Raw genomic sequence first — 17,246 nt, 5'->3', positions numbered from 1 at the left:
GTGTTTTTTTTCATCTCCATATTTTATTTATACATTCTTGTATCCCACTATAATCCAAAAACAGGTTTTGGTGCAAAGTGTTTAACAACTTTACATTTGAATGTGGCCTAGTGGTTAGGGTGGTGGACTTTGGTCCTGGGGAACTGAGGAACTGAGTTCAATTCCCACTTCAGGCACAGGCAGCTTCTTGTGACTCTGGGCAAGTCACTTAACCCTCCTTTGCCCCATGTAAGCCGCATTGAGCTTGCCATGAGTGGGAAAAGCGCGGGGTACAAATGTAACAAATAAAATAAATAAATAATCATCTTGCTAAGGATGTAAAAAGAATTGAAGCGGTGCAAAGAAAAGCTACGAGAATGGTATGGGATTTGCGTTACAAGACGTATGAGGAGAGACTTGCTGAACTAAACATGTATACTCTGGAGGAAAGGAGAAACAGGGGTGTTATGATAAAGACGTTCAAATATTTGAAAGGTATTAATCCACAAACTAACCTTTTCCGGAGATGCAAAGGCGGTAGAACGAGAGGACATGAAATGAGATTGAAGGGGGGCAGACTCAAGAAAAATGTCAGAAGTATTTTTTAACGGAGAGAGTAGTGGATGCTTGGAATGCCCTCCCGCGGGAGGTGGTGGAAATGAAAACGGTAACAGAATTCAAACATGCGTGGGATAAGCATAAAGGAATCCTGTGCAGAAGGAATAGATCCTCAGGAGCTTAGTCGAGATCGTATGGCAGAGCCGGTGGTGGGAGGCGGGGCTGGTGGTTGGGAGGCAGGGATAGTGCTGGGCAGACTTATACGGTCTGTGCCAGAGCCGGTGGTGGGAGACGGGGATAGTCCTGGCCAGACTTATATGGTCTGTGCCAGAGCTGGTGGTGGGAGGCAAGGATAGTGCTGGGCAGACTTATACGGTCTGTGCCAGAGCCAGTGACGGGGCTGGTGGTTGGTAGGCGGGGATAGTGCTGGGCAGACTTATACGGTCTGTGCCCTGAAGAGCACAGGTACAAATCAAAGTAGGGTATACACAAAAAGTAGCACATACGAGTTATCTTGTTGGGCAGACTGGATGGACTATGCAGGTCTTTTTCTGCTGTCATCTACTATGTTAGTGTTTTTCAGCTACAAAGTATTAGGGAGCATCTGTAGTCTGTGTTTATAGAATTTTTTTTTTAAGGTAGGTTTTCAGGTCTTTTATAAACCAGAGATAGCTAGTGATGCTTCTTAGGGCTTTAGGTATTGAGTTCCGCCATTTTGAGCCCAGGTAGCTAAATCCAGCCGTGTGTATGGTTGTGTAGTGTACGTTTCTGCAGCTGGGTAGGTGGAGAAGTAGGAAGCCTCTGGTTTCTGGGCTTGCATTTCTTGATGACAGTTTGATTAGGTCTAGCATATATAGAATTTCCCCCCATTGGGAATCCCCGAAAGTCTATAAATGACGCTTAAAACTGCATGCACAAATTTGGGCACATACCCAATTTGACTGTGCAATTTAATTGAATGAGCCAATTAGCACCAATAATTGGGTGTTATTGGCATTAATTGAAATTAGTGCATTTTCAACCATAGGGATCAGCGCCCAAATTTTACATGCAGCCATGGGTTGATCATGGGCGTTTCTACAAATTGCGTGCTGTTACAGAATAAGGTTTATCCATCCCAATTTAGATGCAAAGATTTACACTAGAGTTTACTTGGTGTAAATCCTTGCATCTAAACTTAAGCACCATTCCTGGCACTAAGTATATTCTATAAATGGCGCCTAACTTTCAGCACCGTTTATAGAATTAGCGCCAGAAAAACAAAAACATTTATAGAAATTGGTCCCAAATGTGAAAAAATATGGTAGATCTACACTAGACCTTTAAGTGATTTTCTCAATATAAATTTGACTTATGTTTGTAGACAAAATTTTAGGAAGTGTGTGGAAGGAGTAATCATGCTATGGGTACGCTAAATAAAGAGTGGCGTGCTACTACTACTACTACTTGACATTTCTAAAGCGCTACTAGGGTTACGCAGCGCTGTACAATTTAACATAGAAGGACAGTCCCTGCTCAAAGCTTACAATCTAAAGGACAAATATACAGTCAGTCAAATAGATATATAAAAGGTGTTCACAGTGGAATGACTGATTAGTGTTGCAATAGCTGAATGCGCAGGGGGGCCTTTGCTAATCAAGTAAATGATGGTAGATAAAGACCTTAAATCAGAATGATTCCCTTACTATTATATGATCCAATGGACTAACTACACCTTACTATTTTCTTATTTACTACATCAATTGTTAATTATATCCTACTTCAATACCCATCGCTGTTCAACTGTTATTTCTATTCTGCTCAATTTTGAAAAACTGTATTTCTTGCATTGTAACTTACTACAGTATTATTATTGTAAGCCACTTTGAGCCTGCAATCAGTGGGAAAAGGTGGGATACAAATGTGATAAAATAAATAAATGGCAATTGAGAATGGTTTTAAGATATTTTACCAATGGCATTATTTATTTTATTGCATTTGTATCCCACATTCCCCCACCTATTTGCAGGCTCATTGTGGCTTACATAGATTTATTGACATTGTCATATCAGGATTTAAGATACAGTTAGTAGCTTCTGAACATGTTCCCCCATGGCCAACAACTTGTTGGAGGAATTGCGGGGACCGAGGAACCTTTTTTTCCATGTCTGGTGGACCTGCCCTTTGGTTCAACATCATTGGACATTTTGAAAAGTATACTGAATAAGCCATATCTGCAAAGAGCAGAATCTTGCTTGCTTCATTTTAAAACCTGTGGAAATCAAGGTGGAGCACCATAAGCTGGCAATATCACGCTTTACAGCTAGTAAATTGGCTTTAGCGCAGGAATGAGAGAAGCCTTATGTCTTCCATATCAAGTTCTACAGAAACTGGATTTTACTTTTCAAATGTCTAAGATGACAGTGTTGCCAAGTGAACGCTTGGCTAATTTTTATGGGGTTTGACTACTTTATGAAATTAGAGCCATTCCTCCTCCAGCCTGTTCGTAAGGAGATTTTTCTTAAGTAGCAATCTTTAGCCATTTGATGCCACTGCTGTCCTGGGGTGGGAGTTGTAGGACTATTCTAATTTATAGAGTGTATTTTTAATTTTTATTGCATTTCAAAATAAAGTGTTTTGGGGGAAGGGAAAAAAAAAAAAAAAAAAAAAAAAAAGGACTAGACATACTGGGCCAGACCAATGGTCCATCTAGCCCAGTACCCTGTTTCCAACAGTGGCCAATCCAGGTCACAAGTACCTGGCACAAACCCCAATAGTAGCAACATTCCAAGTTACCAATCCCAGGGCAAGCAGTGGCTTCTATCACTAAGCCAGCCCAGAAGGGATAGGTGTATGGTAGGTGTGAGAGTTGTACGGGCTGTGGCATAAAGGAAACTGAGGTGGCCCTATACAACAGTAGCACAGAGATTTGTGCACATGCACTTTAAGATGTGATAGAAGCTCTGAACTAAGCTTTATTTACATGCTCCATCAAATGACATATCACCTTCCTGTGAGAGCCAAGTATACTGCATGTCCCAGGAGAAAGTGAAATATTATATACAGTAATTGGGGAATTTTATACTTAAAATTCCTCTTCCTTCCAGAAAGGCAGTAATTCTCAATCCAGTCCTTGTTTAGGTGTGTCCCAATCATGTTTCCAGGATACTTACACTGAATGATCATGAGATTTGCATATCATCCTAAAAACCTGACTGGCTAGATGTGTCAAGGCCTGGGTTGAGAACCCCTTGTTTAGGGTGACATCCAACAACCAATTCAGACTTTAGTAGCACAATTCAAGAAAGAAACCTGATGCATGGCCCCTGGCTACGATTTGTCACTAAAATGACCATAACTAGCCATTTTTAGGGTGTAAGAAAAGAAAATAGAAGTAATATCCTTAGGCAGCTATAAATGAAGGTTCATAGAACCAGGACAAAATGTGGAAGAAGTACTTAGATCATTGTAACAACACCCTGAACTCTCCTTTTTGTTAAAACGCAAATCAGTTTCTCAACAATACTTAGAAGATATCAGCCCTCAATCACTTGGAGGTGGGTAATTTATTCTTACCTGAGCCCGCTCCACCATCAAAAATGCATACGATTCAGTAAGCTCCTTTTCAGTGCGACCATCACATTTTAATTCTCTGCGTTTCTCAGTGAACTATGGGAGTGGGGGGGGGGGGGGGGGGGAGAGGAGGAGGAGGAAGAAAAAGTACATAACCTTCAAATAGTACTTTTTTCCTGTTTATACAATATATACAGGGGTAATATTCTAAGACAGTAACTAAATCTCATGGAAGAGTTGCTTCATGCTGGTTGGTTTCTAAAAGGTTATCTGGAAGAGAGTCTAGCTGAAGTTAGGACAAATCTGCCTGTGTGGTCTCTTAGCTTAGACCTCATTACTTTATCTTTTTGAAGGTAGAGTCTACTACAGCATAAACAGGATACCACTGGTCCAGACAGTGGCTAAAATACTCAGTCTTCAAAGTATACAGGAACAGATTTAAAAAATCTTAAAACGTATACTTTGAAAGAAAGTTGGGAGAAGGGAGATGAGAGCTATTTAAATACCTCTCTGGAATAAGTGCACAGGAGGTGGGTTCTTCAACTAAAGAAAGCTCTGAAACAAGGTTGCATAGGATGAAGGTGAAAATGGATATTTTCATAAATAACCTATGAAACTTTCTTTACAGATGGAGACTATTCCACAACCAGTACCCTAAGTCAAGATGGTGGCAACAAGGACTGCATGCGAATTCAAGAAACCATGGGACAAGCACAGACAATGTCTAAAGGAGAATAAGGGATTCTATGAACTTAGTATGGATGGGCAGACTGGATAGACAATATAGTCTTCTTTTACCATCATTTTTAAAAGGTTTTGTCATCAGACCAACAAATACTGGATACGCAGGGAAAGTAATGCCCTTGACCTCTGGAAGAGCATGCAGAGTTTTAAGTAGCCCAACATCACATCCAAAAGGTAGAAACATGGAGATGTGTAAATATCCCTCACAAAGTTTAGTTTTGCCTAAAATAGGTCAACAAGGCTGTTGAAGCAATAATTTTAAAGTGATAAAGTAAACAGAGTAAATAAATAAAAACTTTTGTTCACTTGTGCCTTATGCCTCTTTGATTTATCCATCTCATCTACTTATCTGTACAGTGGCTGTTCTCTTAAAACTCCTGCTGGTTTCAATAGACTCATCTCTCATTTCCAACAACCCTTTTCTCTCTCAAAATATTTCTGCCTCTCCACAACTTATTTTCATTCCTTTAACATTCTCCTGAACTTCCATTCATCACACTCACTCTGCTAGAGTTCCAACAACCCATGTCTTCTCAAGGAGCATTCCAGATGAAGTTATAGAGGTTTGTAGCAACAGATCTGTTTGGGAACGAGCCTGCCTTATTCATAGAAAGGTAAAAGCTATTGAGTACAGGCCAGCTTAGCCCTGTACTACTTCCTGTAAGCTTCATTGGTGATAAGCTGGGGGCAGGCATGCGGTCCATATCTGTGGGAGAAGCAGCAGGCATGAAACCCTACTATTGCTGCCAATCTTAGTTTTCCTCAAAATTATTATATTTTTTATGATGAATGCCTAAACTGATTGAATTTAGAGACAGGTGTTTAATATTGTCTACCTTGTGGGAATCTATGTGATTCTATTTTGATAGTCAAGTAAGTTGCTTAGATGGACTGGCAAATCAACTGGTAGTTTAGTCACCTTACTATTTTCCTTTTGCCCTGCAAGTTTAGATGAGTGAAGATTATGCTTGTCAGAGTTTATTTTTTATGTATTTTGATAAGCCATATAGATCTGTGGATACAATGGCATATAAATACAAAATGAAGTGTCCTCCTGCCAGTACAGACAAAAAAAAAATAAGAGTATTTTACTCTCATGGGCCTGTACACCCAGGCTGAGGTGTTATGCCCTGCCATAATCCTTTAAAAAGGCAGAGGACTCTTGCATGCCAAGTGGGCTTGCCATTTGTCTGGGACTTGGATCTACAAAATTATTGCTATAAAGACTGAAATGGTCATCTCCTTGACTCCTCATGAAATACATGCCATATAGACCACAGTGTCTTGGAGCACATCAAAAGATCAAAGATCTATTCAGAAGGAAATGAGCATCAATATATCTCAAAGATGACCTAAAATGGACTTAAATGTGATAGTCTCTACTCTGGCCACGGCCGGTCACTATCAGAAATAAAAAAGCTTGACTGACTCAAAAAGCAAGACCACTCACACTACCATTAGAAGGGGAATAATATTAGGCAGATATCCTTTGCTTTAAAATTAACCGAGGCCACCAAGAAGAGGCAGCTTCCCACAAAGAGGCCTTGCCTATTTGACTTGACTAAAGGAAAGTATCCCATTCAGGTATTTCTATGATTAGGTCCTTTATGGGAAGGTAGAACTGCCCTCTGAGATGTGGGTAATGTCCTTCCTCCAGAGAAGACTGAGATGAAATAAATCCCTCAAAGGGAAAGTAACTTCTCTGTAAACTGAAATTTAAGGCTACAAACTTAACGAGGCTCAGCTGTACAGTCCCCCTTTGTGACAAAGGCATAAGCCCTTCACTATACCAAACCGATTTTCTCAGAAACTAAGCCTGTCCAGAAAAAGAACAAAATTGATCTTTCTAGGAAGAATCCTCTGACTTGATAAGTGGGGAAAAGAGTGAAATGCCAGTCCTGTTTACCCCTTCATAGATCAAACCAGGCAATGTTCAGGCTCCAAATAAAAAAACACGTGCAGAAAACTCCATGCTGATATAGTTTTATCAGGATATCCAAACTCCAGGTCACGATGTTCTTTTTCAACTGAATTTACTAGGCTGATCTGAGGTCCATTTAAAAGGTATTTCACCCTACTCGCAGTAGGGCAAAGCCTGCCTTTCAATTCCTTACACTTCAGAGCCCTGAAGTGTTGGGTTAAAAAAAAAAAAAAAACCCACAACCCAAACCCCGTCTGTATAACCAGCTCCCATAGAAGAAACTGTCCCAGGCTAAATCTAAGTACCTAAGGGCTATTTGCAAGTGGTTTTGCAGTGTCCACTGCCATCTGAACTGCCTTCTCCTAAAGATCAGGACTGGAAGTGCTACATGGTTCTGAGCCTTACCTATTATCTGGACCCGTTTCTCCATTAGAACCACTGTCCCATTTGTTGCCCACACCATAGTTCCCCTGCCAATCTAAAGGACTTGTGTATAGTACAAAAATAACCATGAAGCCAACCCTAGATCCATTTCATGCAGAAGACAACTATGAAAAGCTATATGCTCAGAATTCTAGCTACCCCGAAGATAAAGTTGCCTTATGATACTGGGCAAATGGGAGATCACACAATGGGGTGCAAAATGGACAAGACACATTTTAGTCTGTACTCAAGGCACTGCATTCAAGCAAGCAGAAAGGTAGCCTAAGACTCGACTATGCTCAAGGTGGACACAAACTTGAGATCTGAACACCCAGAATAGGGCCATAATCACAATATCTAAGACCATAAAGACATTTTTGTCTTCAGATATGAACAGCCTCCCCCATATTCCAGAGGCTTGAAATGCAATTTAGTACTTCACAAGTTTTTAAGTCAACTGAAGTATTCAACATCTGCAAACTGACCGGACAGCCAGACATCGGAATAATGAAAGAACAAGATTCCCTTCTCTATATACCCCTTGAGAACCAGATACCAAGGGCCATGGTTAACATGAAAGGAGAGCCTGGGGCCTGCTATTTTTGCACTGCAATTGCAAGGAATGTATGATGTTCTTAACTATAGCAACACACAAAAAGTAAAACTTACTATGGGGAGTCACTAACTGTATTACCGAGGTACCACAGAGTAGTGAATCCCACAGTACATGTGTGTGCAGTAAAAGCATTTTATTGCTCCTTAGTAACTGTAGACCTAAAGAAGGTAAAGAAAATTTAAAGTGAGCCACAGAAGCAAAATACAAATTTTTTTCTCAAGTACATATGACTACTAGATGACCACTAAAAAAAAAAAAAGGTCCTCAGAAAGGGCAAGGGTCTAAATTGATAAACTAAAATTCTGTGATTTGATCTTTATAGAAGATGATGTTAGGGAGATAGCCACATTAAAACTTCAAGGCAATTCAGAGAAACGGGTGCACATCGCTGTGAAACAAGAGTATTACTGCAAGATGACAGTCCAAAAATAATAGCAAATCAGCAGGATCTGATGGTACTTGTACCAGAAGTCTGGAGGAATTCCAAAGCAAAATTTCAGACTTGCTACTAATCATTAGTATCTGCCATATTCTGGAAGGCACAGGAAACAAGACTGAGAACCATGATGCATCTGTATTGATGCCTGGTGTAACTATGCCTTGAGCATCATGTGCCATTCTCATCTCACAACCACAGAAAGCATAGAAAATGGCAACAAAAATGATAAAAGGAATGGAACATCTCTCCTAAGATACAAGGCTGAATAGGTTAGGACTCTTCAGCCATTAAAAAAAAATAAAAAATAAAGAAGGGATCAGACAGAATTCTAGAAAGTCAAGAGTAGCGTGGAGCAAGTTAATAGGAAATAGCTATTTAAAATAGTATTAGGACTAGGGACACTCCATAAATTTGTAGCTTTTACGGGAAGAACTGAATTGTGTTATACAGAAATAGTTAAAGCGCATTACCTCACTTTTTTGTCACTGATATAGTGGTAAGATTTAGTATTGTTTACTATTGTACGGACAAGTCTCTTGAAAATGTCAATTATAAAAATCGCATTAAGAACTTTCATTTGAATCACAGCCTATGAGTTTGTTGCCAAAGAATGTGGCCTACGCTAGTAGTGATTTAAAAAGGCGTGCACAAGTGACCTAGACCGTCCAGTGTTTGAAATTTAGTTCAATGGACTAGTGGTCCAACTCAGTATGACACTTTATATTCTTATAAAGGTTCAAGGTTTAATTTATTTGGTATACTGCCTATCATTACACAGCTAAGCTGTAAAAAAAAAAAAAAAAAATGGGTAGCTTCTTGGCTTATCTCATACTGCAAGATGCAATGACCAGGCTCGATAAGAAGCTTCTATAAACCTACAAGCACAGCTTTAATGCTTGTTTCAGCTATAGGAAAAACACTTCTGTTGCTATTTAAAAAAAAAAATGGAATGCCACCTTCTAGAAGAGGATGGTGTATCTAGGTCCTTTCCAATGCAATCTTCACATATTTTGAAACCAATTGTTTTTTTCCTTCCAAATGTAGCCATGAGCTGCCTTTTCCCAGTATAATGTGCCCATGCATGGCAGACTGAAAACAAAGTCTCTGCACGTAGTATAGAATTTCAAACTTGACCTTAATAAAGTCATGTACACTAACCTCCTTTTCCAAGAGCTCACTATGAACCAAGCAGGCTTTTTTGTAAGTAAAATTAGTCACTGAATTCGGTTCCAAATACGACGAACGAAGAATTTTCAAAACTTCTTCAAACTCTCGAGAACCCGAAGTTATTGGCTGACAAAGGTCTACAACAACAAAATAAAAAACAAAACAAAAAAAAAATTACTAACAGCTGCAGGTAGCCATAATCTAAAACCATCTAAAAAATGTCAAGACTAGGTAATGAAAATTTCATTTTTTAATTTATAGTATTTATTAAGTTACTGACGCGTACAAATTTTAAGTTTTGTAAAGTACAAAAACTGACTATACATGTTAAATTGTGTAGTATGTAAAACAGTTGAAAATGATCCTATACTTTCTGTCTACAACTGTTAAATTCTTTTGTTTGCATAAAAGTAATAAAATACTCCCCCTGTACTGTGGAGGAAGACGTATGTTACAAAATATTGGCCAAATGAGATTTAACAACTTTTCACACCTTATGTTGAAGAGTATGGCCACATTCAATTTGTTTAAGCACCTTAAAATCAAGTGCACACAAAATTAATTTACATTGACCTTCAAATTAACAACACAAGTTCAATTACCAAACACATTTTTAATTAACAAAGAGGTCTGAAACTAGGGGGGGGGGGGGGGGGGGATATGAGGAAAACATCCTCATTCCACAAAGCCTATTATTTTCTGTGTATATCCCTTTCAGCTCATGTTACCACTATCTCAATCAGGATACTGTATCTTTGTCTATTTCCATAGCATTTCACCATAGTCGTATTATTATTATTTTATACTGCCTAAAAGGCTTAAAGCTATTAAAGTGGTATACATTCAAGTAAATAGGTATTTTCTGTCCCTGGAGGGTTCACAATCTGAGTTTGGACATGAGGCAATGGAAGGTTAAATGACTTGCCCAAAATCACAAGGAGCTACATTGGAATTTGAGCTGGACTTCCCAGTTTCTCAGCCTACTGGTCTAAACATCAGGCTGCTAAGCCACTTAAGACAGAAGCCTATATACGACATGCTCAGGCCTAGGTGTAAGCTTTTAGGAACTTGCAAACACTATGCTTAGGAGACGGAAAACTTCAAATGGCAGGCTGCCCAACAAATGGTACCTACAACCTACCCAACTGAACTCTCTGCTGCCATAGTGGGTCTGGGTCCCTCAGAAGCTGTTGCAGCTCCATGGAGAAACCACTACAGCTACCCATACTCATAACATTCTGAAGTCACTGCTGCATTCAGAGCTCAACAGTTGTGTCCAGAGGCTGGATCTAGGGCCTATTATGAGGTTGTGGAAGTACGAGTAGTTTTGGTGGATAGTCTTCAATCCAAGAACAGCCACTGAAGTGACTGAGCAGAGAAGGCTTACTGGACCATATCCTAGCCGTAGTGTATAGACCAAAAAAAAAAAGCGCAAGGAAGCAGCAGCACTGCAGGGAGAAGGGACTACAGAGCTCCACCTCAAAAAAATATTTTAAAAGGCGCAAAAAAACAGCTATATCCAAAGCACACACTGTACATTAAAAAAAAAACTTATCAAATTACCAAATATAGTATACTCCCCATCATAATAGTGTTTTAAGACTTATTTTAGCATCCAGGGCAGTCGCACTCTTCCTGGTTATTTACTTATTTGTATCTTTGTAAATTTTTATTTACTTATTTGCCCAGACTTGACTTGCCTCAGCCATTTTCTAACCCTTAGGGGCTCTGCACCCTAGACTGCTGCCTCTCTCACCTGCCTCTTCTATTGCCCTGCTAAAAAGCACGGTCTGTATATTCAAAATTATTAATAATTTCTACTCGATTAGTATTCCTCTAATTACTAAAATGAAAATATTCCACAATCTATAGCAACAAAATAAAATGGTTTTGTTTTTCAAAAACCATAAAAACAGCTACAAGGCATATTCACTTGAAAAATCACTTTTCTATTTTAAGAAATTGCAGAGCTCTTAACTTCGCGTCCTCTAGAACCCAAGTTCAAATTATCTTGAGTTACTGGACCAGATACATGAAGTATTTCATGAAAGCTCGTCGCATATATTCCGTAAATTAGAGCTGTTGGCAGTATTAAAGGGATGTGGGATACATATAAATTCATAGGAAGTTGATTTTAAGCAAATTAACTTGTAGAACTATTGTACATACTGCTGCTAGGGGGCAGGAAAGGAAGAGAGGATGGATACTACTTTTCCATCTCCATTTCCTTTTTCTCTCCACTTCCCATCCTCAAAATGACAAATTGGAATAACAAGAGATTTTTTTTAATTATTAAGTTCATGCCATTTCACAAGGCAAGCTACAATCAAGAATAGTATTTCTCTGTGCCAAGAGGGCTTACAAACTAATCTTGCACCTCCAGCAAAGAAAGTGAAACTTGCTCAAACTCAAAAGGAACTTCGTTGGGGTTTGGAATTTCAGCTTCTAACCAGTTGCTACTCCATTGGAAAAGCCACATGCTGTTCACAGTATTTGGGAAGCTATATAAAATGGGGGGAAAAATAGATTTGTCGCTTTTCCTTTCACCCCAGTCTACATTACCTTCAAAATACACCACATTCTGTAAACCAGAGTCAAACTCATTTACTGCAAGGCTGGCATATGCATTCTTCTATTCCCCACATTAGGAGTAGCCTAATGGTTAATGCAGTGGCCCAAGAACCACTGCAGCTGCTGTGACTCTGCGCAAGTCACTTAACCCTGTTTCCCCAGGTCCAAAACAACTACCTGTATATAATATGTAAACCACTTTGTAGCCACAGAAAAGCAGTATATGAAACCCCATCCTCTTCCTTAATGGAAACAGCTCACCACATGTTTTATTCTACATATGTATGAAAAATGTATGAAGGTAAGGTGAGCTTCCTGCTCACTATTTTTCGTTAGCCAGCATTGTGGAATGTATGAAGTTTTGTATTCATGCACAGGAAATACAATACTTAAATAAAACAATTGGCTCGTGTGAGAAGGTTGACTACTTATGTTGCAAAAACAGTTAGCTCTTGTGCGAGGTTCACTACCTATTTTGCTGCCCAATCTACACGTCTACATAGAAAATGTTTGAATCTTCAAGCCATAGTTGGCTAAGACACAATAGGACAGTGTTCAAGGTGCAGCCCCTGGAGTCCTCCTGAACATCATTCTGGTTTTTCTTTTTCTGCTATGCTCTGCCTCTCTACCCAAACTCACAGCGGAAAGAGAAAGTGGATGGAAGGCCACATGCTTGAAGACAAAGGCACTTCCTCAACAGACAAAAAGAATACATTTGGAAATGCTGACCTCCTCAAGGATACATCCAATGAATTTTTTTTTTTTAATAAGCATGTGGGGTAGATGTGATTGACAGTGTTGTGTCAATTTGACACAACAAATCAGTGCCAAGGCCTCATATGGGAACTTGGATTAAAAGTGGTCTCCACTTAAAAAATTAAGACCACTGCAATGTGTGTGTGTGGGGGGGGGGGAAGAGTACAAAAAGGGGAGTATTGTTACATGCAGCCCATGAAATTTCAATGAGTTCTGTGAAATCTGACACATCTCACTGTTAACTCAAAACATGGAAAAATCAAATTAGTTTAAGCCAAATCTGTGACTTGGTGCCATGCTGTACAGTGTCATATGGAAGGACACACATCAGATTTTCAAACTTGGATATTTCATTCCTTAGATTGGTCAGAGTTAGAGGATACATTCACAGCTTCTATAGGGGTGAAAAGGACTTGGTCACTGCACAATGGTGACATTTACTAGCCAGATTCAAGGTCTCACAACCAAAGGTCTCTCGAACGAGTTCTAAGTCCATAATCTTTGTCCAAGGACTGGTCATGTCAATAACTTGATTAAAAATAGGGAAACCACCCCCCACGTCGTTGTGAACTAAGGCACAATGCCAGACCTGAGCTCTGGTTACAACTGAGCTGGAAACTCAAAAGATGCAAAATGAAAACTGTCAACGTTTTTAAAAAATTAGCAATCTTGCAAAATGGAGGAGAAAAAAAATCATTAAGGAGAAAACTGTAAGAACCACCATTTTGGAAAAAAAAGAGGGAAAAAACTAAGCTGTGAAAGTATAGGTTCCTTTTGCTTACAACTGTTTTACTCCTTAACCGGCTTTAAAATGGAAAGGTCACTCGAAAACAAGATTACTACAATAGCAAATTTACAGCTTGAAAACAAAATACCACATTTAACATTTTATGAAACACTAACATAGGTAAAACCACCCACTTAAATTTTCTACATGAAAATTTAAGTTAAACTTGATACATTTTACAGTCCAATGTGTTACAAATCCAACTAGCTTCGGTTCTAAGTGAATCCTTGGACATAAGTTATTTCTTTAACTTGCTCCTCCCAGCAACCTGTCAGGGGTGGATTTGAAAGGAAGAAGAGTGTTCCAATGTTATTGCTGTGAATCATTTACAGCAAGAAGAGTTGAAGTGATATATCTTACACATAATAGACAAATGTTCAAGTAAAAATTAGGCAATTTCATCTAGGCTGCAAAACATAATTAAGCCACCACTATCAGCATCTTGTGGTTCTACAAGCATTTTAAGAGAAATCCAATAAGCAGAACACATCAATACAATCATTGCCTAGTTATAATACAAACAATAACCCTATATTTTATTATATGCTAGAAAGTTTCTTCTTATCTTGGATCCTCCAGTGTTGAAGAAATTCAATAGCAACTTAATTTTAAAATACTTTTGCATAAAAACAGTTTTTTGTTAATACATTTAATTAGAACATTTTTAGTCATAGAGCACTACAGGGAGAGAAGTACCTTTCAAAGGTCTGCAATATCAACTTCATTTATTAAGACTAAAGAATAAGTTCTTCTTGAGGAACATATTTTCCCAAGTCAACTAATCTCAAACGCTCAAAACAAATCAATAACGCCCCTACCTCAATACAAGTCACATGAACCCCACCTATTCATCCCTTGAGAAAGCCAGTATCTACTATAATTTGGTCTCCTTTATTTTCCCCCAAATTTGTCTCCCACTATGGTTATATATAAAAAAAAAAAGCATCCATTTTGTACAGATGTTATCTACAAAAGAGTTAAGATTTACTTTTTTTAAGACTTCTTTGTAAAATATCTGATTTCCTTATTTATTCGAGTTCACTACATACCAGTAAGCACAAATGGATATCTTGGTTTATATTAATGACTAGTTAGACATGAGGAATTGCTGAAGCTCCAAATGGCAAAGAAAAGGAAACAAAGCTGTGGACATCCCCCTACTGACAGAATTCCATTATTAGAATAATTAATGAGAACCCTCAATGACCTACTGAAGGATTAAACATAATAATGTGGGAAAGATGTGGAGATAACATTTTTTGTTTTATTTTTTTTTGGGGGGGGGCTACCTTAAAATACACTTATACTTCTTAAATGTGTTCTCGTATCACATTATATACAAATTACCGTCCATAAAATATGGCACCCGTTTGAGGATCATAAAATACAGATTTATCTTACTGGTTTCAGAAAAATAATTATGTGATCAGAAGTGGCAAAATTAGGTTTTGAAACAGAAATTTAGAACTTGGTACTTTTGGTCCTTTAGTTCCTTCCTGCTCCTTTTGGTTTGGCCTCCACTGGAACCATGGTCAACTTTTTTTTTTTTTTGTAATATATTGCCCCCCTCCCCATCTTCATATCATTGTATTTATGCGTATATTTGGTCATTATACTGTTAACAAAATTAGGTTTTTATATGTTAATCTGTATCAGATGCGCCACCTTGATTGAATCTCTTCATGAAGTGGTTAAGAAATCCCAATACATATATAAAGCAAGCCATTAGATATCAGTATGGCGGTGGTCGGCCTCCATCTCCCCAGGGGCTGTGAACACTGCCTCCATAGTAACCCCTGAAAGCATAACTTAGGAATCAAACCTAAGTACAGCCAATAGGCAGGCCTTAAACTGGTAAAGTGGCACCCTCAGCTGGGAGTTACCAGGATCCCTGCCTAAACACTTCAAAGTTGGGTCCTAAATCTAACCACTGGCAATCACTCCCTCAAGGGTTGTGAACATGGCCTAACTAATGCTTTAAATGCCATGGAGTCTAAGGATAAGATCTGGACCAGGAATCAAATTCAGGTCCTCCACTGAACATACTGTACATTCACTATAAGATTATTCCAAATCTGCAAGGCAGAAATCAGGGTGGGCATTAGAGAGTGGGAACCAGAGCAGTTGTCCAAGGTCCCCAGGAATTCCCAAACTGCTTCAAACTGAAGGAGGGCTTTGGGGCCCTTCCATGTTAATACCAGCCCTGGACAAAAGTATTATGCCAAAATGACTGAATATAAAATGGGTCTAGACTCACGTCTAGATTATAGAATAACGAAACCACTTTCACAGGTGGTCTGGATTAAAAGTAGTCCACGTGATATACACGTTTGACAAATAGTAACTCAGCACAATAAATACATCTTTATATTAGAAAAGCTGCCTTCCCATGGTTCATTATATCCAATAAGTATTTACTTGATTTGGCCACCACGTGCAACCTTCACCGTGCAAGATGGATTTTTGTTTTTAAACAAAGCTCATAATAAACCTACCTTAATTTCTTCAAACAAAAAAAAAAAGCGCCCTTTTGCTTAACGGCTGAAATTTTTAGGATTATAATTATCCCTGTATCTAACTGCTGTTTACTTCAAAAAATGATTCCCTAAAACCTTCCCATATAAACAAAAAAACGCAGCAATAAGATTGCATCAAGATCAGATCATCAGCAAAAGTAAACAACCGCCCAGTGTTAAGACGGCCAGGAAAAAGGGACCTCCAAATGATGTACGTAAGTAATCTGACCGAGCATATAGACTAACGTGGTAATGCCGTGGAGGCAGTTTAATGGAGATGCGCTAATTCAGCAAAGGATGTTTAACAGCCTGCCTGAGGGAGCGAACCATCTTCTCTTAACGTAAGCTGCCGCAAAATGGCTAACTCGCCCCCGCCTCATCACGTTACTTTCAGCCCAGTCAGCTTCGGAAGATGTGAATAATTCTTTACTTTAACGCTGCGCTAGACCGATGTTATATTCTATATTTTTTTCCAATTCGTACTGGCTATTTGGTGGGGATGAAGGCATGCAGCAGCTAATACGCGAGCCTTAGGAGTCTAAATTAAAGGTGAGAGGAGGAACAACCTTTCTTTTCTCTGCTTTTCCTTGGAATCTGATAATTTCTTCTGGGGGTTTCTTCCGGGGGTTTCTGACCGTACCCAATATCATTTTCAACTGTATTTAGTTCATGAGAGCTGCTTCTGCGCTGCTTAGCTTTGCAGTCGGTCGGGAGCAGTTCCCCAGTTTCGGTTTGTTCGCCATTTTGATTGCATTGTGCTTTTCCGTGCTGTTTCGCCGTTTGGTCTTCATTTTCCTCTTTTACATGTTCGCTTTTAATCTTGTCCTGCTTCTGGGGCTGTTCCTTTTCTTGACTGATATTGCTGCTAGCCATCTCGACGAGCCAAAAAAAGAAATAAACAAGAAAAAAAAATGTAGTCGCTGTAATTGCTTTATTTCTTTCTTCCTTAACTCCAAGCCGCCATCTCACTGCCTGGTGCCTGCGTGCGTCTTTCTCTCTCCGTCCTCCTCTCTCTCCTCCGCGCTGCTTACTTCAGCCAGAAGAGAACTTCGATGACGCACAATTTTTGAGGCGGGGTTCGCGCCCATCCCTACCAATCACAGCAGAGCGCACGAATATAAGTACTGTAAAGTATCGCCATTCTATTTAAACCGCCAAAACTGGATTACTTTGAGGGCTTGGGAGATGCATAGGTGGTTTTTTCTTCCCTCATGGCT

At 39.1% G+C, this 17,246-nt stretch overlaps 1 protein-coding gene across 1 annotated transcript in view; it reads right to left on the bottom strand.

Moving 5' to 3' along the window:
• Positions 1-17,035, bottom strand: part of TASOR (transcription activation suppressor) — a gene marked incomplete in the record, with an annotated part of 313,792 nt that extends 296,757 nt beyond the window's left edge. The window contains 3 exon segments of the mRNA XM_030205431.1: positions 4,093-4,185; positions 9,391-9,536; positions 16,596-17,035. Coding sequence (XP_030061291.1) covers positions 4,093-4,185; positions 9,391-9,536; positions 16,596-16,902 — 546 coding nt within the window.
• Positions 17,036-17,246: the final 211 nt, after the last annotated feature.

The sequence above is a fragment of the Microcaecilia unicolor genome, chromosome 6, assembly GCF_901765095.1.
Source record: "Microcaecilia unicolor chromosome 6, aMicUni1.1, whole genome shotgun sequence".
Taxonomy (NCBI): Eukaryota; Metazoa; Chordata; class Amphibia; order Gymnophiona; family Siphonopidae; genus Microcaecilia; species Microcaecilia unicolor.
The sequence above is the reverse complement of the archived record's forward strand: the minus strand, read 5'-3'. Positions and strand labels throughout refer to the sequence as shown.